This window comes from Microcebus murinus, chromosome 20 (assembly GCF_040939455.1).
Source record: "Microcebus murinus isolate Inina chromosome 20, M.murinus_Inina_mat1.0, whole genome shotgun sequence".
Lineage (NCBI taxonomy): Eukaryota > Metazoa > Chordata > Mammalia > Primates > Cheirogaleidae > Microcebus > Microcebus murinus.
Window position 1 is genome coordinate 18,740,742 of NC_134123.1, and position 26,139 is coordinate 18,766,880.

Below are 26,139 nucleotides of genomic sequence, written 5' to 3' on the forward strand. Positions count from 1 at the left end.
TACTGATGCCAGAGTCACACATTATCTCACTGAATTTTATCTAACCCTTTACAGATGAGGCACCTGAAGCTTTAAGAAACCCGCCCAATGATCCAAGGCTAGAAGGTAACATTCTGTCATTCTGTGCTTCGGTTTTTCTTTTTTTGGAGACAGTCTCACTATTGCCCTGGCTAAAGTGCGGTGGCACAATCATAGCTTGCTCCAACCTCAAATTCCTGGGGTCAAGCGATCCTCCTGTCTGACCCACCCTCCTTACACCCCTAGTAGCTGGGACTGCAGACACGCACCACCATGCCCAGCTAATTTTTTTTCTTTTAAGGGATGGGGTCAACATTGCCCAGGCTAGTCTTGAACTCCTGGGCTCAAGCAATCCTCCTGCCCTGGCCTCCCAAAGCGCTGGGATTACAGGCATGAGTCACTACACCCTGCCCTGTACTTCCAATCTTAGTCACCAGTCTTAAACTATTATATCATGAAATGCGCCTAACCCTAATCAAGCCCTGCATTGCAAGACTGGCCTTAAGTAAAACCCCCAAATCTTCATAAATATCCTGCTTTTCACCTCCTCCTCCATAGACTAAAGACTGTAGTGATCTTTACCGCAGTGAACAATACATTGGCTTTGCCTTACTAACAAGTTTTTTGAAGAGGAAAGAAAAAAATACATTCCACCTGTCAAACTTAACTTTAGATTTGGCCTCTGAGGGAATCTTGCTATTCTCTAGGGAAGCAGGCTTACAAGGCATTTCTAAATATCACACGGAAGTGGGATATAGCAGGAAAGCAACCACCTAAGTGGCCTGCAGATAAGTAGGATTGTGATCCTGGCTATGCCAAAAATTTGGCAGCATGAATTACAGAATCCAGCAAATACGGATATCATCTCCCAACCTGGATGTAAGGTTTAAGCAAGACAGTAGGAGTGAAAACCCATTAAAAGTTACACCCCTGGCCGGGTGCGGTGGCTCACACCTATAATCCTAGCACTCTGGGAGGCCGAGGCAGGCAGATTGCTCAATGTCAGGAGTTCAAAACCAACCTGAGCAAGAGTGAGACCCCGTCTCTACTATAATTAGAAAGAAATTAATTGGCCAACTAATATATATAGAAAAAATTAGCCGGGCATGGTGGCACATGCCTGTAGTCCCAGCTACTTGGGAGGCTGAGACAGCAGGATTGCTTGAGCCTAGGAGTTTGATGTTGCTGTGAGCTAGGCTGACGCCACAGCACTCTAGCCTGGGCAACAGGGTGAGGCTCTGTCTCAAAAAAAAAGAAAAACAAAAAAAGTTACACCCCTGAAAGTTTGGGAAGAGCAAAGTACTGGAAGTCATAGACAGGCAAGCAGTACTAAATTTTCACAGGACAGAAGATGAAGTTGAAAACTACAGGCCAATGAGCTCAATCAGCACTAGGTGAAATTCTCTAATGTGACCAGTTGGAAAAGGAAAAGATAGCACCAAATTTATACAGTATTTTCCTTTTTTTTACAGGAATGCCAGATAGGATGCTGCTGCAGAGATAGCAAATGCAGATTTCAACAAGGCATTTGACAATTCACAGCATAGATTAGAAAGTGAAACGTAGGCTGGATGATAGCACTGAGGCTTGTTAAAGACCAGGCCCAGAGGGAGCTGATGAGGAACAAGGACCACTAGAGGTGGCTACTAAGGGCCTGCCCCTACCTACTGCCCTGGCCAGCCAATTCAGGGTGCCATCAGTGACTTGGATGAGAATATAGCAGCACACTCATAGAAGCTGTGGATGACCTGAAACCGGAAGGGATGCCTAATATATTGGATGACAAACTGAACACAGACTATATCTAACAAGATGAAATTTAACAGGGACTACTACTAAAGTCCTATGGAAGGGTTTAACAAAAAAAAGCATAAGAACAGGAAACATTTGAAAATAATAAAAATTATAATCTAAGAGTCATAACTATATTAACTATAATCTGAAAGTTAGTCATATAGAATGCTGAGAAACACCTTAGCGTCCATAAAACCTCACTGGGCCTAGTAAAGCAGCTGACTCCCTACTCTGCCAGTCAGGCTGCATTTCTTAGGGTCACATTTCTCTTTGGACACATTTTACAAAGAGGTGTCCAGCATTCAGTGACTAAAGTTATATGGGGTCATGACACTGTTCTGCTGCAACATGAAGTAACTAGGGCTCATAAGCATGAAGGATAAAAGACATACAAGGGCCAGTTCATGCCTGTAATCTCAGCCCTTTGGGAGGCCAAGGCCAGAGGATTACTTCAAGACCAGCCTGGGCAACATAGTGAGACACATGTGTCTACTAAAAAATAAAAAGTTAGGTCAGGCCAGGTGTGGTAGCTCACGCCTGTAATCCTAGCACTCTAGGAGGCCAAGGCGGGAGGATCGCTCAAGGTCAGGAGTTCGAAACCAGCCTGAGCAAGACTCCATCTCTACTAAAAATAGAAAGAAATTAATTGGCCAACTAAAAATATATAGAAAATATTAGCCGGGCATGGTGGCACATGCCTGTAGTCCCAGCCACTTGGGAGGCTGAGGCAGAAGGATTGCTTGAGCCCAGGAGTTTGAGGTTGCTGTGAGCCAGGCTGATACCACGGCACTCTTGCCTGGGTAACAGAATGAGACTGTCTCAAAAAAAAAAAGTTAGGCCAGGCACATCTGTAATCTTAGCACACCGGGAGCCGAGGCAGGAGGATTGTTTGAGGTCAGGAGTTCGAGACCAGCCTGAGCAAGAGTGAGACCCCATCTCTACTAAAAATAGAAAAATTAGCCAGGCATGGTGGTGATCACCTGTAGTCCCAGCTACTTGGGATGCTGAGACAGGAAGACCACTTGAGTCCAGCAGTTGCAGGTTGTAGTGACCTATGATGCCACCACTGTACTCTATCCAGGGTGACAAAAGTGAGACTTTGTGTCAAAAAAGAAGAAAGAAAGAAAAAAAGTATAAAAAATTAGCCAGGTGAGGTTCCCTGTGCCTGCAGTTCCAGCTACTCAAGATGCTGAGGTGGGAGGATTGCTTGAGCCCAGGACTTTGAGGTTACAGTGAGTTATGATTAGGCCACTGCACACCAGTGGGGGTAACAGAGACCCTGACTCTTAAAAAAAAAAGTTAAAAATAAAAAAGATTTAGAATGAGAAGAGGGGTAAGTAGTAGACACTTTTAAAAAGCTAACACAAATAAAAATATACCAAAAAAGGCCGGGCGCGGTGGCTCACGCCTGTAATCCTAGCTCTCTGAGAGGCTGAGGCGGGTGGATCGTTGGAGCTCAGAAGTTCAAGACCAGCCTGAGCAAGAGCGAGACCCCGTCTCTACTAAAAATAAAAAAATAAAAAAAGTTAATTGGCCCTCCTCCTTCTGGCCCCCTTGGGCACGGGGGCGGAAGAGGAACTCAAAAAAAAAAAAAAAAAAAAAAAAAAAAAGTTAATTGGCCAACTGAAAATGGAAAAAAAAAAAAATTAAAAAAAAAATACCAAAAAGAAGTGAACGTGACCATAGAATATGTAAGTATTCAAAGCAACTGCATAATTAGCTTTTAGAAGAGTAAACATTTTCATTAACAAAATGCCAAACATTGATTAGTTGTGTTAGCTGAGGAATCTCAGCTGAACAGATTGGGAAACTAGTCTACCTTTCTGAGTTCTGGAAGGGAGGGTCTTTGGCACTGGGTAATAATATTAAAATCCAATGTCCCATTGTAGTATTCATTGTAATGTTTAAAGGCTGATATTTTTTTCTCTAAGCTATATTCTTTGAGCTTAAGGAAAAATAAAAGCATATTCCTAAACAAATATTTGATTTATGAAGGAATTTTATCTTATTAATCTGCACATTAAAGGTATATTTGCTTTATAAATTACTACAATAATTGAATGAGTTTCAGCACCACAAAAACTGTTTAATTAAAACTGTATCCCCATTTCCACACTCCCTGTGTTTCATGAAAGTTTAGAAGACTATTTTAAATTTTGTATCTTTTAAGGCACTGTATTTTAAGCGTCCAAACTAAAAACTGACAAGTGTTCTTCCTATCAAGGAGCCGCACACTTGGAGCCTTTGGTCAGATTGTGGTATTTATGAGCAAGGTCCACAGCCATTCGTCCTTGCTGAAAGGGAAAAGACCACAAAATTGAATTCCAGTGATTTCCCATTTTCTTAACTCCACTGAAAAGGTAATTCAGTTCTTCTTTGGTGAAATTTTTACGAATTCTTCTTTTTTCTGTAATGAATTAGAATTGCAGAATATATTAGTCCTTACTGAAAAAAGGTCTTAGGACTCAAATAAATGCTTAATTTATTCCAAGGATATGAACTATAGAGTGAGAAAACTTCATGCCTGGACTACTCATTCTATGGAAATCCACTTCAATTTTAAAAACTGGAGTGCCTATTATTAAGTTAGGTACTATCACTCTGTCTTCTTCAATAATTGTATCTTAATCTATTGTAGTAAAACTCACTACATCTTTCAACTAAGAAATAAAACTTTATAGACTTTCAATTGTTAATTCAGCATTCCTGTGAGGACAGTTAACAAACAGCTTACCTATCTTACAGATACAGTCTTCCCAAAGGGCTCCATAACTTCATAGAATAGAAAACAATATCAATACTTGTTATACTTTAAATATCAGGTTTGAGCAATATTTTTAAGAATAAGGATCTTTCGAAATTTGTTTTTAAAAAACATGTTCACTACTTATATGTGTGGTCAGCTTGATCAAAACTCAAGATTAGTCTGCATAATGGGGAAGGAAGTGTTTATCTAGGTTTTTAGGGATACTTTCTATAACAAAGAATACAGAGCTGGTATCTGTAAACATAAATATTCTTTGGTGATAATTTTTAGGAAATAGTTTTCTTTAAACTTTTTCATTCAATTAGCCAGGTGTGGTGGTGCATGCCTGTAGTCCCAGCTATTCAGGAGGCTGAGGCAGGAGGATCACTTGAGCCCAGGAGTTTGAGGTTGCAGTGAGCTAGGCTGATACCACGGCACTCTAGCCTGGACAACAAAGCAAGACTCTGGCTCAAAACAAGAAACAAACAAAAAAAAATCCACAACTTTTTTATTCATTATTAATTCATGTTATCAGTGTAAGTAGATGCTGGTAAGGAGGAGTTTTTGTATTTCCACTTGAGGCTGCTATTTACTTTAGTAGGACCAGGTGTAGTTGCACTCAAGTCACCCTTAGAAAATCTTGCCTTTGTAGGCCAAGACAGCCATTTGTTACCTTTCCTAAGAGCTACAATTTAGACCTTTTAAAACAGAAGTGAGTATCTTACCAGCAGAAGGTTGATAAATCAATGTAAACAGTATCAGATTATAACTTAACAGTATTATTTAGAATGCAAGCTCCATGAGAGTAGAGATTTTTGTCTATTTTATTCACCACTGTATCCCCAGTGCCTAGAATAGTATATGACACATATAGTAGGTGGTCAGTAAATACAGGATGAGAGTAAAAAATGATTGTTGGTAAAACTGTCTCAAAACTCACTGACGGAGTTAATCCTTATTTTTAAGTATACTGAAAAACTGTGGTTATCAAAGAAATAGGTTTCAACTTCACTTGCTAAATGATTTGAACTCATCATAGTCAGGACTGGATAGGTTATTATAACTTTCAGAATATTGAGGCCCTGGAGTTGATCATGTAAAGCCCCACTTTTCCACTACGGCTACCATCTTTCCAGACTCTCATATTTAACATCTGTGCTCAAATCCTCAAAGGTTCCTACATCAGAGTACTGGACAGCTTGGAAGGAGGAAGCAGCTCACAACACCCCAAGATGCCCTCTGTGGCTTCTTTAGTGCTCTTCTTAATATTGACTAGGTATTATATTAAGGAAGAGCAAGGAAAATGAGCAGGAGGGCTTAATTCTAGGGATTCTTATTTTTCAAACCCTCTCAAAACACCAATCCATGATGAAAGCAAGCCTTGGGGAAATTTTCCATGCTTAGATAGTACAGTGGTCCCTTCTTAAAAGAATGGACTCAAATTTAATTTTATATATATATATATATATATATATATATATTATTTTTTTATTATTTATTTTTGAGACAGAGTCTCACTTTGTGCCCAGGCTAGAGTGAGTGCCGTGGTGTCAGCCTAGCTCACAGCAACCTCAAACTCCTGGGCTCAAGCAGTCCTCCTACCTCAGCCTCCCAAGTAGCTGGGACTACAGGCATGCGCTGCCATGCCCAGCTAATTTTTTGTATATATATTTTTTAGTTGGTCAATTAACTTCTTTCTATTTTTAATAGAGACGGGGTCTTGTTCAGGCTGGTTTCAAACTCCTGACCTGGAGCAATCCCCCCGCCTCAGCCTCCCAGAGTGCTAGGATTACAGGCGTGAGCCACCGCGCCTGGCCAAATTTAATTCATAAATTATAATTAAATGAATGGTGGTGAATGTCCTAAAAGAAAGGGAAATTTATCAAGAGGGGGGAAAATGTTTTTTTGTTTACAACATACAAAATATTCCTTGCCTACTTGTGAAAGAGATATAAGACCAATCTAATCACTACTTTCTCAAGATGCCTTTCTAAATTCTAAAAAAAGGCAAATTATTAAATGTTTGGTTTTAAGCTAATGCAAGTCTAACCTACAAAAAATATGTATGGTATTTATAAGCTGGATGTCTCTTAACAGTATTTAGGATCCCTCTGTATAATCAATATATAAGCATAATTATGTCCATTTCATGAGGCTCTGCAGATGATTTTACTATGCAAATGGATTACACAGAATATTTTTAGTTGTTACATATTTGCTTTTAAGATATATCATCGAAACAAATCTATTATTAATTCAATGACAAGTCCTTCTCAAGAACAAGATTTCTAAGTGCAACATGTTTCTATGGGAAAATACACATTGCCTAATAGTTTCTACAGAAAATATATTATTTCAAAAAGTAGACTCCTCTATAGTGATACCGTACTTAATTTTAGTTTGCATGTAGAACTTTTAACCTAGAAAAAGACCCAGATGTAAAAAAGCAAATTTGAGCTTGAGCTGGGCACATTGGCTCACACCTATAATCCCAGCACTTTGGGAGACTGAGGCAGGAGGTTTGCTTGAGCCCAGGAGTTCAAGACCAAACTGAGCAACAACACAGTGAGACCTCATCTCTACAAAAAAATTTTTAAAAATTAGCCAGGCATGGTTGTGTGCACCTATAGTCCTAGCTACTAAGGAGGCTGAGACAGGAGGATTGCTTGAGCCTAGGAGTTTGAGATTACAGTGAGCGATGACGACACCACTGCACTCTAGCCCAGGCAACAGAGTGAGACCCTGTCTTAATTTAAAAAAAAAAAAGTAAATTTTAAATTTCTTTCAAGGTATTGGCATAAAAATAGCCAAATAAATGTATGTGGCAAAATGCTTCCTGGATGTACCCAGTCCAATGTCTCTGTAATAGACTGGCTCTATCTATAGCTGTTACTAATGTCTAGATTACTTTGACAAGGAATATACTCAAGTCATCTTACTCTGCAGGTGTTAACTCCATATGAACAGAAGACAATGATAATGTTCAAGTCTCTGTGATAAATTTGGAATAGTGATAAACCTGAAATGTCAACCCTGTAATACAAATTCCCATAATTATCTAATGGCTTAAGAAGCATTTTGACTTTTAAGCAGGGCTTTAATGTTTATACTGTTTGTCTCTTCAGGTTTTTATGTTTGAAGTGCTATAGTTTTGAAGAAAAACCTTCTGCAAAGTCTCTCTGAAGCACTTTTAATTTTGTTCTTAAAACAGAAATGTGATCCAGAGGATAGAACAAAGGCTTCTAGAGCTTGCATTTGAATCTAAGTTCTGCTATTTACTAACTTAATGTGTCTTACAATGAGAAAGAAAATACTATCTACCCTACAATGTTATTATATGAATTAAAGAAAATAATATCTATAAAACACCTAACACATACTACGTGCTTGATAAATGTTAGTTCCTCTTGCTGCTTTCCCAGCTGGCAAGCAGTGGGTGAGCAAGCAACATGAAGAAGTGGGGTGGGAAGTCTCATATCTTAGAAGGCATGACCGTCATCAGAGCCAAGGGCTATCATTTAAGAGCTATTAATGATGAGACTGAGTACAGACACTCAGCTGTTCACTTCTTTCTCAGGAATATAGGAAATTAAAGTTCATTTAAAAATTAAATATATTCACTTATTCCTCCAGAGGTAGTAGATTCATTACTGAGTCTTTGTCTTCTACGTGGGGTGAGCAGAATTTCTGAAAAATAAGGAAAACATTTGGCATAATTAGAGTATCAACCTGAGTAATAGCATATCAATTCCATTAGTACGATAGTTCCTTTTTCCCCCCCTTCTAATGGAAATCCTTATATGGATTAGAAAGAATTTTTAAACTACCAGAGACTAATTCTACTCCCTGGGTGTATCTTAAATTACTGGTTGCTTAGAGACAGATTTTCTTTTCAACATTATTTTACCCTTTAGTTTTTAACATACTTAATGCTTTAGATGATAGTTCAAAAGTATAGTCATAATTACAGTTTTAAAGCTGCTGAATTAATTACTTTTGTTACAGATAAGTGATTTCCTTAGTTCACTTTTATATCTATCTTCAGCTTCCACAATGACTTTGTGACGATCACATTGGTATGGGCAAGAATGCAAGAGCTTGCTAAAATTTCGGCTATTCAGAGATATTCCTACTGCTATGCAACCTAAAAGAAAACAAATTAAAGTGATGTATAGATGTCACAAAATATCTAATAACAAATCTATGAAAGCAAATATCTATATGATGGTAACTGAAGTGAAATCAGGAACTTACTGTAAATACCTCAAGAAGCTCAAAGTCATGTGAGGTAATAGAGACAAAAAATACAATACAATGAAATAAGTGGCTAGGATAGAGAAAAGGAGTATCTAAGCTTGTCTGGTTCTGAGCAGGAGTCACTGTTAAGGGAAGACAGCCAAAAGAAATGATCCTTAAGCTCAGTCATCTTCTTAAACATATTTTTAAATGGAAAATTTCAAACACACAAGAGTAAAGGGCAGAGCATGATGAACCCCCATGTATCTATCACCCTCCCCAAATTATTAACTCCTGGCTAATCATGTTTTATCTACATCCTCACCTACTTGACTCTGTCCCCATGTACACACTGGATTATGAAGCCTGGAATTTGCATTAAGGTATCATTTCATCTGTAAATACTTTATTTTTATTTTTTAGAGATGGGGTTTTGATCTGTTGCCCAGGCTGGAGTGCAATGGCATGATCATAGCTCACTGCACCCTCAACCTCCTAGGTTCAAATGATCCTCCTGCCTCAGCCTCCCTAGTAGCTGGGACTATAGGTATGTGCTACTGTGCCCAGCTTACATTTGGTTGGTATATCTCTTAAGTTGCTTTTAATCCATCAGTTCTTCTCTCTTCTTTCTTTGCTGTTTATTTATGGAAGACACTATGACTGCGGGCCCCAACCCCTGGGCCGAGGATGGTCGATGGTCTGTGGCCTGTGGCCTGTTAGGAACCAGGCTGCAGACCTCTGCTGCATGCCCCTCCAGCGCCACTCCTCATGGAAAAATTGTCTTCCATGAAACTTAGGAACCCAGGGGCCTGCACAGCAGGAGGTGAGCAGTAAGCAAGCAAAGCTTCATCTGTATTTATAACCACTCCACTCTCCATCACTAGCATCACGCATCACTGCCCGAGCTCTGCCCACCCCCACCACCCCCCTCATGGAAAAATTATCTTCCATGAAACCAGTCCCTGGCGCCAAAAAGGTTGGAGACCACTGCACTAAGACATTTGTACTATAGTTTTCCAAAGACTGGGTTGTACCAATTGCATTCTAATGGTGCCCTTTAAAATGTTCTTGTATGCCCTGTAAACTAGTAATTAGATCTAGATGAGTGATTAAATTCAGGTTCAAGTGTTTTACTAGAATTCCTCACAGGTAGTATTGTGTGTTTCTTATTGTATTAAGAGGCATATAATGTCTCTCCTTTTTTTTAGTGTTAAGATAGATCATTAGGTTTAGGTAATGTCAGCCAACATCCATCCATTATAAAGTTTTCCATCAGTCTATCACCTAATTGTATCAGTGGCCCATTTCTAAAAGAGTAAGTTAGCCAGGCAGTTAGTTGATGGGATGAAGACATTTCAAGTACAATAAAGATGTACAAAAACACAGAAGTGTGAAAAAGCATAATATGTTCAAAGATCATGGGTATTCTGGTGTGACTGGAGTATACAGGGTATAAGAGAAGTATGGGAGAAAAGTTGAGGCTGGGGAAGGTTGCAGGGAGCCAGACCAAGAAGGGTCTTGAAAGCCATGCTAAGGAATTTTAACTCTCTTCAAGTCAGTAGGGAGGAACTGAAAGATATTTATTAAGCAGAAAGATGACATGATTTCATTTGTCTTGTAGAATGGTCAACTGAAGGCAGGAGATGAATTGAAAGGTTACTTCAGTAGTCCAGAAAATAAATGAGGGGATTCTGAAACAAAGCATTTGCAGGAAGAATGGAGATATTTCTGAAATAAAATTGGTAGGATTTGATGAATAACAAGCTGTTGGAGTAAGGGAAAAGTTTAGGATAATTCTCAAGTAATCTGGTAGTTGATTGGCAAAGTTTGGAATGAGCATAGCACATTTCTGGCAGACTGAGAGTAAATGGGCAGTGAAATTTAATAAGTGGAAGCAAGACAAACTCCCACACAATTTTGAAAGTCAGGCAGAGGAAATGGATTCAATGGGTTACAGAGAAGCAGATTCTTTAGCATGGTTACATGGTAAAAAAAAAAAACAAAACATATTAATAAGTTACAGCACTTGGCATATTACAGTTGGGAGGTGGAGAGACTTGAGACTAAAAGACTGCTAGAAAGTTGTTGCAGTAATTTAGACAAGAAGCAAAAAGGGCCTATGTGGGAAAGTAAAAATAAACAAATTTGATAGACTGGAAATAGAGGATGCAATGAAAGAGAACAGTCATAGAAGATTCAAGACTCAAAGTCTGGAAGACCAGAGAATCATGGCAACACTGACAGAAATGGGGTGCCTAGGAGTAGGGCAATTTAAGAGGAAGAGAGATGTTGAGCTTGAAGTAACAAGAAGATACTGAAGTGGGTATGTCCTGGGTACAAATGAAAATGGAAAAATAAGGCTATAACCCAAGGTGAAAGCCAAATGTTTAGACACAGATTTGAAAATCATCATTAAAATATTAGATGACACCATAAGTGACAAAGTTGAATAAGTGGTTTAGACTAGGTCTTGGGGAGAATGCTTATAGAAATTTGGCAGGAATAGAAAGACAAAACAATAAAGCTGAGGACTAAGTTCTATTCATCTTGGATTCCAGTGCCTGCCAAGGACTAAATGCTCCATAATGAAATGTGAAATGAATGAATGGTCACTGGGGAAGAAAGGAACTAGGAAAGAATCACCTCAAACAAACCAATGGATGAACGGGGTTAACAGTTATAGAGCATGCACTCTGCCAACTGGACTACTTTTGACCAGAGATTCCCAAACTTTCTCACATAGCACCCCTATGCCAAAAGAAATGCCTAACCATTTTGTCAGATCCAAAACAACTTAATAAGTATTTATGTTCTAACAACTTAGTAGCCATCTAAAAAAATAATACAACTAAATTGAAAGAAAAAATATTTGTATTTTATTCTAATTAATTACATTTACTTCCTAATGGGATGTGTGCACCGATTGGGAGGGAGTGGATGATACTTGAAGGGATAGGAAACCACAAAGTATTGGTGGTTTTTTTTCCTAAGATGAGAAAATATGAGCACTGTTTAAGGTGGGACAAAAGGAGTTAATGGATCAAAAGGGACTAAGGAGGCCGGGTGTGGTGGCTCATGCCTGTAAACCTAGCACTCTGGGAGGCCTAGGCCGGCGGATTGCTCGAGGTCAAGAGCAAGAGCAAGACCCCGTCTCTACTATAAATAGAAAGAAATTAATTGGCCAACTAATATATATAGAAAAAATTAGCCAGGCATGGTGGCTCGTGCCTATAGTCCTAGCTACTCGGGAGGCTGAGGCAGAAGGATCTCTTGAGCCCAGGAGCTTGAGGTTGCTATGAGCTAGGCTGACGCCACAGCACTCACTCTAGCCTGGGCAACAAAGCGAGACTTGTCTCAAAAAAAAAAAAAGGGGGACTAAGGAGAAAGATTTCACAATTAGTACTAAAATGGGGAGAAAAAAAGAGATGGGATTGGGATTCAGGTTATGGCTAGACATCAGTTTTAGAGTAACAGAGATAATCTCTTTAAGTAGAATAACCTCAATTTTGTCCACAGAGCAGAGTGCAACAATCAGAGTGAACAAAGAGGAAATATTGGGATGTGAAGGGAGAGGAGAAGAGATGGAATAAGTACTGTGAAACATTTACAAGGGCCCTACAGAAAAAATATGTAATGGGGCATGAAGCACTATAAACATTTATATATTTATTATAAATATAAAAATAGGTGTTATTTATTTCATACTTAATGCCTATAATGTTTAGAGTGTAATCCAGAATACATACCTATTTATTGGCTCTCTGAAAACATAAAAAATATTTTACTCAGTAAAGTTAAACTTATAGATGGCATTATGACAAAAAGAGTAATAAAAAAAGGTACTACGTTGATTCATATAAACAAACGTTGGGAGCTCAGGCTGATGTAGACAGAGGTATTAATTTGAATGCTTTGATGTTCCAGATTGTTATTTCTCCAAAGGAAATAAAGTTTAAATCACATAGGTAGAACTATTATAAATTCTAGTTAATTAATATCATATAAAACTTTAATTATGAAACAATTACAATTAAAAAAAATATTTACCTGAGCATCTATACTTCAACATTTTAGAAGAATTGTCAGTGTCAGTTGCTAGAAAACTGATTACTTCTTTATTTATTATATCTGAACATAATGTAAATGGATCTGGAAAAAATTGTAAAATGCAAGATTTTTTCCATTAATAAAAAAACCAGACATTTATAAGATTTATTAATTCTCAAGATTTTCATAAACTTCAGCCCAGTACTATACATCCAGTCATCCTGGTGGATAAACAGAAAGATTCTAGATATTAATAGAAGACATATACCCCGGAGAGAGTCAAAGATGTAGCTTATACTTTAGAGGACTGATATACCAATGTACATTTTTAGCTATGTCAGTCACCTAAATATATGTTTTCTTAAAAAAAAAAACAAAGAAGAAATATTTTTAATCATACCTGTTACTGGTAACTGCTTTCTATTTTTGGCAGTGTGAGTTGGATGTTTAAACACATGGTCTCTAAAAGAAAAGAGACAGCAGATTACTAAAAGCAAACATACTGTTTGGTGTGAGGACAAATGTTTCTGTAACTGGTGGTATGATTTTGGGTGTTTGGCAGGCAGAAATATCTAGAGCCTGGATCTATCAAAATCTACCAAATCCTGCCAAATTAGGATCTGCAACAGTTACAGCCTTGTTTCTAGAACTAGAGTTTAATAAGACTTCAGAGGGTGATAGTGTTGATGCCAGCAAAAACATGAAAGATTATATATTCATGAAAAAGAAAGGAGAGATCAGAGCAAAACAGGAAAGTACAAAATTAGTGGGAGAAAAAAGAACATGGGGTACAGAATGGCAAAGTACTAACAATAATCATTTAAGGATCTGAACTGAAACATCCCTCCTGACTCTCAAAACATTTTTGTGTTTGAACCCTGTGGTCCTTGATGAATAAATGTAAGTTTTGGCTATACTGTCACAATGGTCACAGGTAGTGCAGAAAAACGAAAGAGCTATAGACCAGAGAACAGATATAGCAATAGCTTTATGATTATAGCTATCTGTCCCTGTACATATATTTGTAAGAGGCACCACACTGGAGAAAAAAAAGCATTTAAAAGAAATGGAAATATTAATAACTCAGCTGAGGTAGAAATACAGCTAACTAACCCTAAAGGAGAAAAAAGGGTATGGGTGGAAGTCTTGGTCTAGGAGGCTGGCCCAAGAGCATATCTCTCTGCTTCCCAATTCTACATCCCTGAGAAATCAAGTTAAAATTAACATTAAGAATGATCTCTAAAAGGAAAAAGGAGGTGGTGATAGTGTAATCCATCTTAGCTTTACCCTGCAACCTGCCTAAAACATAGCAGCACCCTCTTCATTTTTCCTAACCACAATAACCATCAGAAGAACGTAACACAAGGAAGAGTTTAAGAAAAAAAGCTACAACCCCAGGTCCAGCCCCCCAAGCTACCTGTGAGGGAGAAAGGATATGTATTGGAGATGAAGTGCAGAAACAAAGCAAAGGGCAAACCCAAACCAGATGTTCCTCACATCCTATTCCCTTTATCATATTAAACTGGTTTTTGCTACATTGCTAATAGATTATCAATGCATGCCTGTTATGTCAGGAGAGGGTTTTTGGGTGTTTGGTAGGCAGTTTAGGTTTTCTTTTCTGAGTAGCCTTTCTAAAATTCAAATCTGTTTATATCACTCAATTTAAAATCCTAATGGCTCCCTAGACCCTGTGAGTTAAAACCATAATTCCTGAGTATGACATTTCAAGGCCCTAAATGAACTGACCCATATCTCTCATCCAAACTCCTTTCCCAACATTCCCTACTTTAGGCTCTTTCCAAGACCATGTTTTATCATTTCTATATCCCCAGTGCTTAACATTGTAGTACAGAATAGTGCACAATGATTGCTAGATGAATAAATAGATAAGAGTTACAAACAATTATTAAACTATACCTCGATTGAGAAACAAAATTCTTTTTTTCAACAGTTGTTTCTTCATGTAAGTTTTGATTGCAGCTTGAATTGGCTTTACATAAAGTCTTACTTTGCTCACTCTCCCTATAACAAGTGTTAACTGGATTTGCACTCTTTAACAGAGTCTTCATTTGGTCATCACTTGCACATGCTTTAGACATGACTCCATGGGATTTGTAACTCTGAATCTGTATAGAATGGCTTTTACCCTTATCTTCTGCTTTGCTACCTCGGCCAATATTATCTGCATGGAGATGTTTCAATGTATTCTGAATATTTATGTTCACAGATGAAATATCATCCTTATATTTTTCTCTTCGTATTTCTTCCTATAATGAAAACATAACAATAATTTCAAAATAATCCATTTGCTTTGTAATCCAATTTACACTTTCTTTAAATAATGTAGAAAAAGTTTATGACTGTCAACAGAACATATATGATAAAAGAACTTCACATTAGGAGGAAAAAGAAAATTATTCAATAAGTGATATTGAGACAATTGGGGAGCCACCTGGAAAAAAATTAGTTGGATATCTCACAGTTTACACAAAGATAAAAATCAAAATGAATGAAATATTTAAATATAAAAATGAAATTATAGGCCGGGCGCAGTGGCTCACGCCTGTAATCCTAGCACTCTGGGAGGCCGAGGCGGGCGGATTGCACGAGGTCAGGAGTTAGAAACCAGCCAGAGGCCGGCGCGGTGGCTCACGCTTGTAATCCTAGCACTCTGGGAGGCCGAGGCGGGCGGATTGCTCGAGGTCAGGAGTTCAAAACCAGCCTGAGCGAGACCTGTCTCTACTATAAAAATAGAAAGAAATTAATTGGCCAACTAATATATATAGAAAAAATTAGTCGGACATGGTGGCGCATGCCTGTAGTCCCAGTTACTTGGGAGGCTAAGGCAGAAGGATCGCTTGAGCCCAGGAGTTTGAGGTTGCTGTGAGCTAGGCTGACGCCACGGCACTCACTCTAGCCTGGGCAACAAAGCGAGACTCTGTCTCAAAAAAAAAAAAACTGAAAAAATGAAATTTTATATGTTTTAAAATAAAACAACCACGACATTTTAATATTCTTAAGGGGCAGAAGACCTTTCCAAGTATTAAACAAAATCAATAAATTATAACAGAAAAAAACTAATAACCACATAAAAAGTTTTTAAAAGTTCTGCTAGAGACTAAGAACAATGTTCAGGGTGTGTGGGGGGAATGAGGAATCTCTGAGGAAAAAAGAGCAAGAAGCAAAACCAAATGATGATGAAAACACTCAGAAATAACATGTATAAATCATATCTTAAGCTATAAGATAATTTTTTAAATAACATTTATAAAAAGCTACAATGAAATATGAAAAAGAACAACAATAGCATAGAAAAGGGGGCAAAGGAAATGGACAGTTCACAGGAAAGAAAATGTAAATTGCTCTTAAACATAAGAAAAATCATTCCATCCCTTGTAATAAGAGAAATGAATATTAAAGCTACACTGAGATATCTTTCTTCATCCATCACATTGGCAAAGATCAAAAGACTAAGGGGATATAGACACTCTCAAACATTACTGGTAGAAGTGTAAATTAGTACAACCTTCACAGAGAAACAATTTGATGTAACTTTCATAATAAAAATTATGCATATCTGTAAAAAAAAAAAAAAAGCCTATAAGGCTAGCATGGTAGCTCACACCTGTAGTCCTAGTACTGTGGGAGGCCAAGGCAGGAGGATCACTTGAGCCCAGGAATTCAAGACCAGCTAGGAAACATAATGAGACTCCATCTCTACAAAAATTTTTAAAAAATTAGTTGGGTGCAGTGTCGCATGCCTGTAGTCCCAGCTGCTCAGGAGGCTGAGGCAGGAGGATCATTTGAGCCCAAAAAGTTCGAGCCTACAGTGAACTATGATCTGGCAACTGTACTCCAGCCTGGGTGACAGAATGAGACTCTGTCTCCAAAAAAATCCTATAAATTACTTTTACATGTGATTAATTGCAACATTATTTGTAACAAATGAAAGTTGGAAATAACTTGAAGGTTTATCAGAAAAGAAGCTAGCATATATACCCATCCAATGGCACACTCTACAACTATGAAAAAAAAATAAGAGTACTTCCACGTACTATCTCAGATGATGAATTAAACACCCATATTGACGTTTGGTCCTTCCAAGAAAACCATTAAAACAACAATTTTTTAAAAGGCTTATATAAATCCACAATAATAAGGAGAAACAGAACAAGAAATAAAAGCAACAAAATTTTCAAAACTAGGCTGGGTACATTGGCTCATGCCCATAATCTTAGCACTTTGGGAAGCTGAGGCAGGAGGATTGCTTGAGGCCAGTAGTTCAAGACCATCCTCAGCAAGAGGGAGACCCCATTGCTAAAAAAAAAAAAAAAAAAAAAATTTGAAAAACTAGCCGGATGTGGTGGCACATACCTGTAGTCCCAGCTGCTCCGGAGGCTGAGGCAGGAGGATCACTTGAGCCCAGGAATTTGAGGTTGCAGTGAGCTATGATGACACCACTGCACTCTAGACCAAGTGATAAATTTGAAAAAAAATTTTTTCAAAACTAGAAAGGAGATGGGTGAATGATAACCTATTCAGCAGACTTGGTAAAGCTGAAATCCAAATCTGACAGTAAGAAAATCCAAGAAATTACCTAAGATATGCCCCCCAAACCTTCAAAAGGCTTAGGAAATGGAGTTACCAAGAAACTCTAGAGGATAGGGTGAAGGCAGAGTTAAAACCAGGAAAATTGGATGGAAGTGTAAGAAGCAGTTAGATTACTAGATCCCAACCCCCACATGTACATACTCAGTAGGCAGTTAACTGACACCAGAAGATTGTTCCTCCCTACCCCCACCTCTCCCAAGGTTGGAAGTTTAGTCTCTAACAGGGATAAAACAGAGAATCTCTGCACCAAGCAAAGTTGAAGGCCAGGATACTACACAAGAAACAAAAACTAAGTAAATATTTACAAACTAAATATTAAGACCCACAAACTCTCTTCTCCCATTTTGATCCCAGAATACTAGCAGACAACCTCCAAACAGGAAATTGGACTTTAGAGATCCTCAAAACAAAACAAAAAAAAGACTCATCTAATTAATCCTACAAGAATCCACAATCAAGATATTTCTAAATAAACTTTTAGTGTCTCACTCTTAAATATGGGCAGCAACCAAGGGTTAACAGAAATCTGAAGAAAGCTAGAGACCAGGGTGGAAAAAAAAAAAAAAAAAACAAGCAGAGGAGAAAGACTGGGTAAGATGGAAAAAACATTTTTTTTTGAGACAGAGTCTCGCTTTCCTGCCCAGGCTAGAGTGAGTGTCTTGGCGTCAGCCTCGCTCACAGCAACCTCCAACTCCTGGGCTCAAGCAATCCTGCTGCCTCAGCCTCCCAAGTAGCTGGGACTACAGACATGTGCCACCACGCCCGGCTAATTTTTATATATATATATTAGTTGGCCAATTAATTTCTTTCTATTTACAGTAGAGACGGGGTCTTGCTCTTGCTCAGGCTGGTTTCGAACTCCTGACCTCGAGCAATCCGCCCGCCTCGGCCTCCCAAAGTGCTAGGATTACAGGCTTGAGCCACCGCGCCCGGCCGAAAAAACATTTTTAAAATGAAAACTATCATTGACATGTTCAAAAGAAGAATGCCAATGAAGTTGTAAGTTCCTGAAACAAAAAGAAAAGACTTTAAATGGGATTTTAAAAAAGCAGCTTTGCCTATTAAAAATATGACAGCAGAAGTGAAAAACTCAATAGATTAGTTTAAAAATAATTATGAAAACTTCTCCCAAATGTAGAACAAAAAGAAAAAGCAAGGGAAGATAAAAGAAATGATAAGGAGGACCACCTCAGCAAATCCAATAAATATTATAAATAATAAGAGTTTCAGGAAAAGAGTACATAAAAAATATATACACAAACACACATATATGTGTAACAGGTGTCTACTCTAGAGTTGTTTGTACTGGTGAGAAATTATAACCAGTACTGGTGAGAAAATATACATCAATAAAGGAATGGTTAAGTCAAATATGGCACATCTATGATACTGAATACTACTCAGTCATTTAATAGGAATAAAATCACTATGTTGTACTAACTGGACAAGTTTTAGTTCAAAATAAAAATATATGCACAAAGACACAAAGCATGTCTACATAGAAAAAATATGGAAAAAATACATAGAGGGAGAAAGAGGGAGATTATTAGATTATTACTTCATCTTTTCTCTTTCCTGGACTCCTATTATTCAGATGTTAGATCTCTTGGCTCTGTTTTTCAATGTTTCTTTTCAGTCATCATTTGTACTTTTAAAAAATCTTTTTTTGTTCTATGTCCAAGCATGATTCTTCAAGTATTACTATGGAATTTTACATTTAAAACCACTAAATTTCTTTTAAATAACTTGAAAAGAAAAAAAATTTACCCTCCAACCTCTACTGTTAAAATATTTGAAAAGTCTATATTCTATGAAACAAAGAAACCAACCTCATTTCCTTCCCTTTCAAGCTGTTCTATTCTGTATAGAATTTCTTTTGCTTTCTTCCAGTGCTCTTCAAGATTCTTTTCTTTCACATTTATATCCTTTAATTGTTCTGTTTCATTTTCATCAAAAGAATATTCTCCTAGACTTAGAGATAATTTCTCAGCTTTGTAACATGGGGAAAAAATGGTATTTATCAATTACTAGAAATGTTATTTTACCACTTTAAATAAAGACAACCTCATACCCTATCACACCCTTTCTTTAAATTTTTTCCATCTAGACAATCTTAACAGCTTATCTGGTATGAAAATAAGTGGAAAGACTGCTTGGCAGAGGCCCAGGACTCACACTGTCATAAATTAGGCTTTCCTCTTCAGAGTTACAGGAAAAAGAATACCATGAAAATGTTATGCCAGGCACATAAACATCCTAAGGTACATGGATACTGGTTTTAAAGTAGTTGTTTTTTTAAAACAATGTTCATAAAGTGGCTCCTTCTTAAAACTTTTAAATCCTTTTTTTTTTAACATATTGTGTTTATAATTTTTCTTCCATAAAGACCAAAATCCTTATCATGGCCACTGCCCTCTGTACCCCAGCCACACCAGCCAGTGATTCCTTAAATGCACCTGGCTCCCTCCTACTACAAGGCCTTTGTACCTCACTGTTGCTCATCCCTGAGACACTTGCCCATAACAAATTCCTTTCTTTTTACCTAGTTAACTCTCAACATTCAGATCTCAGCTCAAGAATCACTTCTTTCCAAAGCCTTTTCTGATTCTAATCTAAGCCATATTCCTTTGTTTTAGGTTCTCAAAGATCTGTGGTCCACCCCTTCATAACCCCAATGTCAATTTGTAATAATACATAATCTCATTTTTGAGATTATTTAATTACTGTCTATTTCTCTAATTAAAGTAAGCTGTATAAGTACACAGACTATTTTATCTTATCACTGTATCCCCAGTACCTAGGCAAGGTGCCTGGCATGTAACAGAAGCCCAAACATTTTTAAATAAATAAATGAATATACTTTATATTTTGATTTAACAATAAACCTTAGTCGTCACATTTAAGTCCTACAAACTAAATTTGTCCATGTGGCATAAAATAAGTGAATTATCTGTACTGCAGCTGTCTTCCATATAAGGTTTATATATGCTGAACATACCCTAGTTGTCATGTCCAAATTATACACCCTGCTTTTCAAATGTAAGAACCCCCTGACAGCTAAAAGGGCTTGGCACGTTAAAACAGATATAAATTCCCTTTATAAACTTCGGTTGGTATTTTCTTAAAGTAACAGTATACTTACTAATCTTTTTGCAGTTGTGAAGCACAAATGTGGCAGCTTTGTTTAGGTCCTCATTCTGAGATTCAGTTAAGGCTTGTATCATGAGTGGAAGCCCATTGTTTTTAAAAAGGTCATACTGATTTTCCTCTGGAAAACATAGCAAAAATTAAAGATGACAGTGATTTTATCATAAACTCTCTGTACAAGGTCATAATTCTTCTTTGTGATAATTATGAACATAGTTCAAATTTTTATTTATTAATTTATTTTTTGAGACAGAGTCTTGCTCTGTCGCCCAGGCTAGAGTGCTGTGGCATAAGCCTAGCTCACAACCTCAAACTCCTGGGCTCAAGTGATCCTCTTGCCTCAGCCTACCGAGTAGCTGGGACTACAGGTGTGTGCCACCATACCTGGCTAATTTTTCTATTTTTAGTAGAGATGGGGTCTCACTCTTGCTCAGGTTGGTCTCGAACTCCTGACCTCAAACAATCCTCCTGCCTCGGCTCCCAGTGTGCTAGAATTACAGGCATAAGCCACCATGCCCAGCCTCAAATTTTTAAAAATAGAGAAAAAGGGCTGGGCACAGTGGCTCATGCCTGGCCTCCCAAAGCACTGGGATTCCAAGGCGGGAATTCCTTGAGGCTAAGAGTTTGAGACCAGCAACATAGCAAGACCCCATCACTAAAAAAATTTAAAAATTCACCAGGCATGGTGGCACATGCCTGTATCCCCAGCTACTCAAGAGGCTGAAGTGGAGGATCACTTGAGCCCAGGAATTCAAGGTTACAATGAGCTATGATTACACTACTGTACTCCAGCCTTGGCAACAGAGTAAGACCTGGTCTCCAAAAAGGTAAGTAAATAAATAAAAATAGAGAAAAACAAAAATTCAAAAGTATTTTTAAGGCCAGGAGAAGTGGCTCACGCCTATAATCTTAGCACTTTGGGAAGTGAAGGCAGGAAGATGGCTTGAGGCCAGGAGTTTGAGACCAACTTGGACAACAAATGAGACCTGTCTCCATAAAAAAAAAATTTTTATTGTTATTTTTTAAATTTTTTTAGAATTTTAATACCATCAACCTTTCGGTTAATCCATAAAAAAATTTTAAAATCAGCTGGGTATGGAGGCTGAGGCAGGAGGATTGCTTGAGACCAGGGGTTCAAGATTATAATGAGCTATGATTGTACCACTGTACTCTAGCCTGGACAACAGAGTGAGACCCTGTCTCAAAAAAAAGAAAAGTCTTTTCAGTATAGCAAATAATCCACTTATACAAAATACCTGAATCTCATAAGTGATGGTCTGTGAAATACAGCCACAGAGTAGTATATCTCATAAAAGTAAACACACTACGCTCATTTGACTTAAAAAAAAAAAAAAGGTATAGTCAATCCTAAATTACACAGAGGTTAAGAGTAAGAATAGAGAAATAAACTGATGGAGAGAGTAGAAAATGAGGAAAGGAAGAGAGATGGAAGATGCAAAAGAGAGCAAAGGGAAGAGAGTAGAAAAGTGGTGAGGGGGAGAGAGAGAAGGAAGGAGATTGGAGGGGGGGTAAATGGAGAGGCTGGACAAAAGGAATAGATTGGACAGAGGGAGACTGGGGAGAAAAGTAGAGAGAAGGAGAAAGATGGAAGGGGAGAGAAAGAGAATAGAGAAAGAGTAATAGGTTCTCTCTGGTAGAGAAAGAAAGAACCTTTGAAGGTTTTCAGCAACAGAGAACAAAACCAGATTTGTGCAGCAATGTGAAGAGTGGACTGAAAAATGGAGATAGAAGGAAAAGAGCATAGGGAGGAAGCTATTGCAGTAATATTGGTGAAAGATATTGAGGGTCTAAATTGGGAGGGCAGCACTGGAATTGGGAAGAAAGGGACAAGGAGGGGTAAACAGAAGTAGAACCACAGGTCATAGTAACTGACTGAATACAATGTGTGAAGGAAGATGAAGGACTAAAATGACTGGTTTGGGGTCTGAATGACTGGGAGAAAGATAATACTTTTAAGGCTTTCATATGACCTCAGAGGAGGAAACAGTGTATTTCTACTCTACTGTTAATAAGCACACTAAATAAATCTAATACTTACCACAATCCTCTGTGCAATGACCAATAGTAAGTATGATGCTGAATTTTTCTCCTGAATCCAGACTTTCATGAAGCAGTAATGCCAGAAGTTTTGAAACAATGTGGTACTTGGATAGTACTATCCCAAAAGTAGCTATTAGTATAAAATAAAATAAAAAATACTAAGTACAAATTTACAACTTATAAATATACACATGCTATATATTTTTCAGAGCTTATCCAGGGAAAAAGATATTATATGTCTATACAACATCTAATATATACATCATAACATCTAATATACATGTATATATTAATATTATATGTATGAATATAAATAAATTCATTGTAATAAGATGGTGGCTTATGATAACAGCCCTTCTTACTCCCTCTTCCCATACTAAAAATATATTACTAAAACAAATTTTTTGAAGAATGGTTTCTTCTTAATTGTTCTGCATAATGTTGTGAATATGAATACTATCTTCCTGAAAGCTGAATATGCTTACTCTCACCTTACATACCTCTTCTTATCTAGATTGGACAGTACAGACTTTCCTATGTAATCAATTCCTGCCTGAAATTGAAATATACTATTAACTGACCATGGTTCTACTGATGTTAATGATGCAATGAAGCATATCTGAAGCTATACTGAGATGTGACAAAAGTCAAGAAGTCCACCATTTTAAGCTATATTTCTCTCATGGGGATTTTAACAGAGTTCACCCAGAGTCTAACAATACCAATATCAACAATAAAGTTTTGAACCCTTTAATGGACTAATCATTTTTGTATCTAAAGCTCAGCACAAAGCAGGCCCTCAATAACTGCTTTTTAAAAAATCATCCCCATTTTTTCTCCCCAGTTATTTGTGAATACCAATAGAAGTTCTTATTACAAAGATTTATAGATTATCATTCCTCAGTATTTGTACATATGAGAAGCAGCCATGGGTTTAAGTCTGGTTCTGCCACTCACTAGTAATGGTGCTTTGGGTAAGTCAGACTTCATTACTTATCAGAAACAGGCAGACCTTAATTCTTTTTTTTTTTGAGACAGAGTGTCACTTTGTTGCCCAGGCTAGAGTGCCATGGCTTCAGCCTAGCTCACAGCAACCTCAAACTCCTGGGCTCAAGCGATCCTTCTGCCTCAGCCTCCCAAGTAGCTGGGACTATAGGCATGTGCCACCATGCCCGGCTAATTTTTTTCTATATATTTTTAGTTGGCCAATTAATTTCTTTCTATTTTTAGTAGAGATGGGGTCTCACTCTTGCTCAGGCTGGTTTCAAACTCCTGACCTTGAGCGATCCTCCCGCCTTGGCCTCCCAGAGAGCTAAGATTACAGGCATGAGCCACCATGCCTAGACTAAGAACTTTTAATGCTGCTTTTTTCTTTCTGTTCTTTCTTTCTGTATTTATTTATTTTTTTTAAGAGACAGGGCTTTGTTCTGTTACCCAAACTGGAGTACTGTGGCATGATCATAGCTCACTGCAAGCTCCAACTCCCAGCCTCAAGCAATCCTCCTGGCTCAGCCTCCCAAGTAGCTAGGACTGCAGGCACATGCCATAATGCTGCTTTCTAAGTGAAAAAAAGGTTTAGGAATGATAGAATCTTATTTTCATTCTATCATTAGACTTGAAGCCAGAAGATCTAGATTTGAATCCTTAGGGAAGTCATAATCTCCATGGGAAAATAAGATGCTGGATGAGATAATTTCTAAGATTCCCTTCCACTTGTGAGAAACTGTTAGTCTAATCCATGTTAGTGTTCAGTCTACCATTTCCACACTCACTATGCTAAATTCAATTGTAGGAAAAAATTCCTACAAAATTCAATTGTAGGAAAACTACTAAGCATTTTCACTCACGATTATCAGCAATACACGCATCCACTGTCTTTGTCACCACCACTGCAAGCTTAGCACTGGAAAGAGTCTCGTGTGAATCAGATTCCAGCTGCACAAGAACTTGAGACAATACATCGAGTCCACCCACAGATATAAAGTATTTCTGAACATATGCTTAAGGAATAAAGTAGAGCTATTAATATCTCAAACAAGACAGGTATATGGCTTCATTCAATTAATTTGCACTAAATATAACATTACCTTGACCTTTTTTTCAAATACATACTAAAAATCCCAAAATTAAAGAATTAAAAATCTAACATTTACCTGTACATCTAAATAATCATAGATTATTTATTTATGTAAATGCCTCAACTTTGACATAGTGCAACTACACATATAGTACAGTATTTCTTGTGTGCTAGAAATCTGTTTCATTTAGTAACAACTGGTACATTTTGTTAAGAATGACATTATTACACTACCCTTCAACATTATTAAATGAGTTTTTCACTAGAGCTATAAAGAATAGATTCATTCATTTGGCTTGGTAATTAGCAAGCTGCCTACTTTCTGAATTCCAACATAACTTATTCCTCAGATTGCCTCATTCTCCAAAGGGGAAAGTAATTTAACTATTCCAAAAGAACACATATCTCATCCATCTTATTTATACCTAATTCTTTTAATTCTTGGAGCATGAAATTATAACATATTTTTGAGAGTCATAACTATTGCAAGCAGAGATTCAATGACAGATACACACACACACACACACATACATATATATATATATATATTTTTTTTTTTTTAAACCTGAAGTTTTGTTCCCCTGTTGAAAAGTGATTCTGATGGGAAAGTGTCCCACATGCCTATGAATTCAATAGTCTCCACAGCCTCAAACACAGTAATGGGTTTATGACAAATAGATATATGGATTAGTAGTGATTATGATTCTACCACAAACCTTCTTCCCTTAAGTACTTATTCTTCATAAGTACTTAAATTTTTAAAATTTAGATGTTACCTTGATTCCATAAATTAAAGCCAAGATGATTTAAGGACAAAAATTATTTTTTGTATTGTTCAATAAAACAGATAAAAATATCATATTCAGAATTTTTTACATCTGGGAAAGGAACTATAAGGAAACATTATTTAAGGGCAAGTAAACATTTTTAATATTATGGAGACTTGAAAACAAGTTTCTTTTCTAGAAAGTATTTTCATTAAAAAAAAATCTTCGGCCAGCAGCAGTGGCTCACACCTGTAATCCTAGCACTCTGGGAGGCCGAGGCAGCAGATTGCTCGAGGTCAGGAGTTCGAAACCAGCCTGGGCAAGAGGGAGACCCCGTCTCTACTATAAATAGAAAGAAATTAACTGGCCAACTAAAATATATAGAGAAAAAATTAGCCAGGCGTGGTGGCGCATGCCTGTAGTCCCAGCTACTCAGGAGGCTGAGGCAGCAGGAATGCTTAAGCCCAGGAGTTGGAGGTTGCTGTGAGCTAGGCTGACGCCACAGCACTCACTCTAGCCTGGGCAACAAAGTGAGACCCTGTTTCCAAAAAAAAAAAAAAAAAATCTTCAGAGGCCAGGCATGGTGGTTCATGTCTGTAATCCCAGCACTCTGGGAGGCCAAGGCAGGAAGATCG

At 37.6% G+C, this 26,139-nt stretch overlaps 1 protein-coding gene across 4 annotated transcripts in view; it reads right to left on the reverse strand.

Moving 5' to 3' along the window:
• Positions 1-3,873: 3,873 nt before the first annotated feature.
• TERB1 (telomere repeat binding bouquet formation protein 1) overlaps positions 3,874-26,139 on the reverse strand; it is a 39,651-nt gene continuing 17,385 nt past the window's right edge. For 2 of the 4 annotated variants that reach the window (XM_075995698.1, XM_075995697.1), the window contains 10 exons: positions 24,508-24,660; positions 22,659-22,790; positions 20,595-20,720; positions 19,282-19,442; positions 14,759-15,108; positions 13,242-13,303; positions 12,842-12,943; positions 8,553-8,702; positions 8,180-8,245; positions 3,874-4,219 (listed from right to left, as the gene is read on the reverse strand). In XM_075995698.1, the coding sequence (XP_075851813.1) occupies positions 4,032-4,219; positions 8,180-8,245; positions 8,553-8,702; positions 12,842-12,943; positions 13,242-13,303; positions 14,759-15,108; positions 19,282-19,442; positions 20,595-20,720; positions 22,659-22,790; positions 24,508-24,660 (1,490 nt within the window). In that variant the 3' untranslated portion in view covers positions 3,874-4,031. Of the gene's footprint in view, positions 4,220-8,179; positions 8,246-8,552; positions 8,703-12,841; positions 12,944-13,241; positions 13,304-14,758; positions 15,109-19,281; positions 19,443-20,594; positions 20,721-22,658; positions 22,791-24,507; positions 24,661-26,139 lie in introns of those variants that run through there. The other 2 variants (XM_012742312.3, XM_075995699.1) reach the window with 2 other exon arrangements.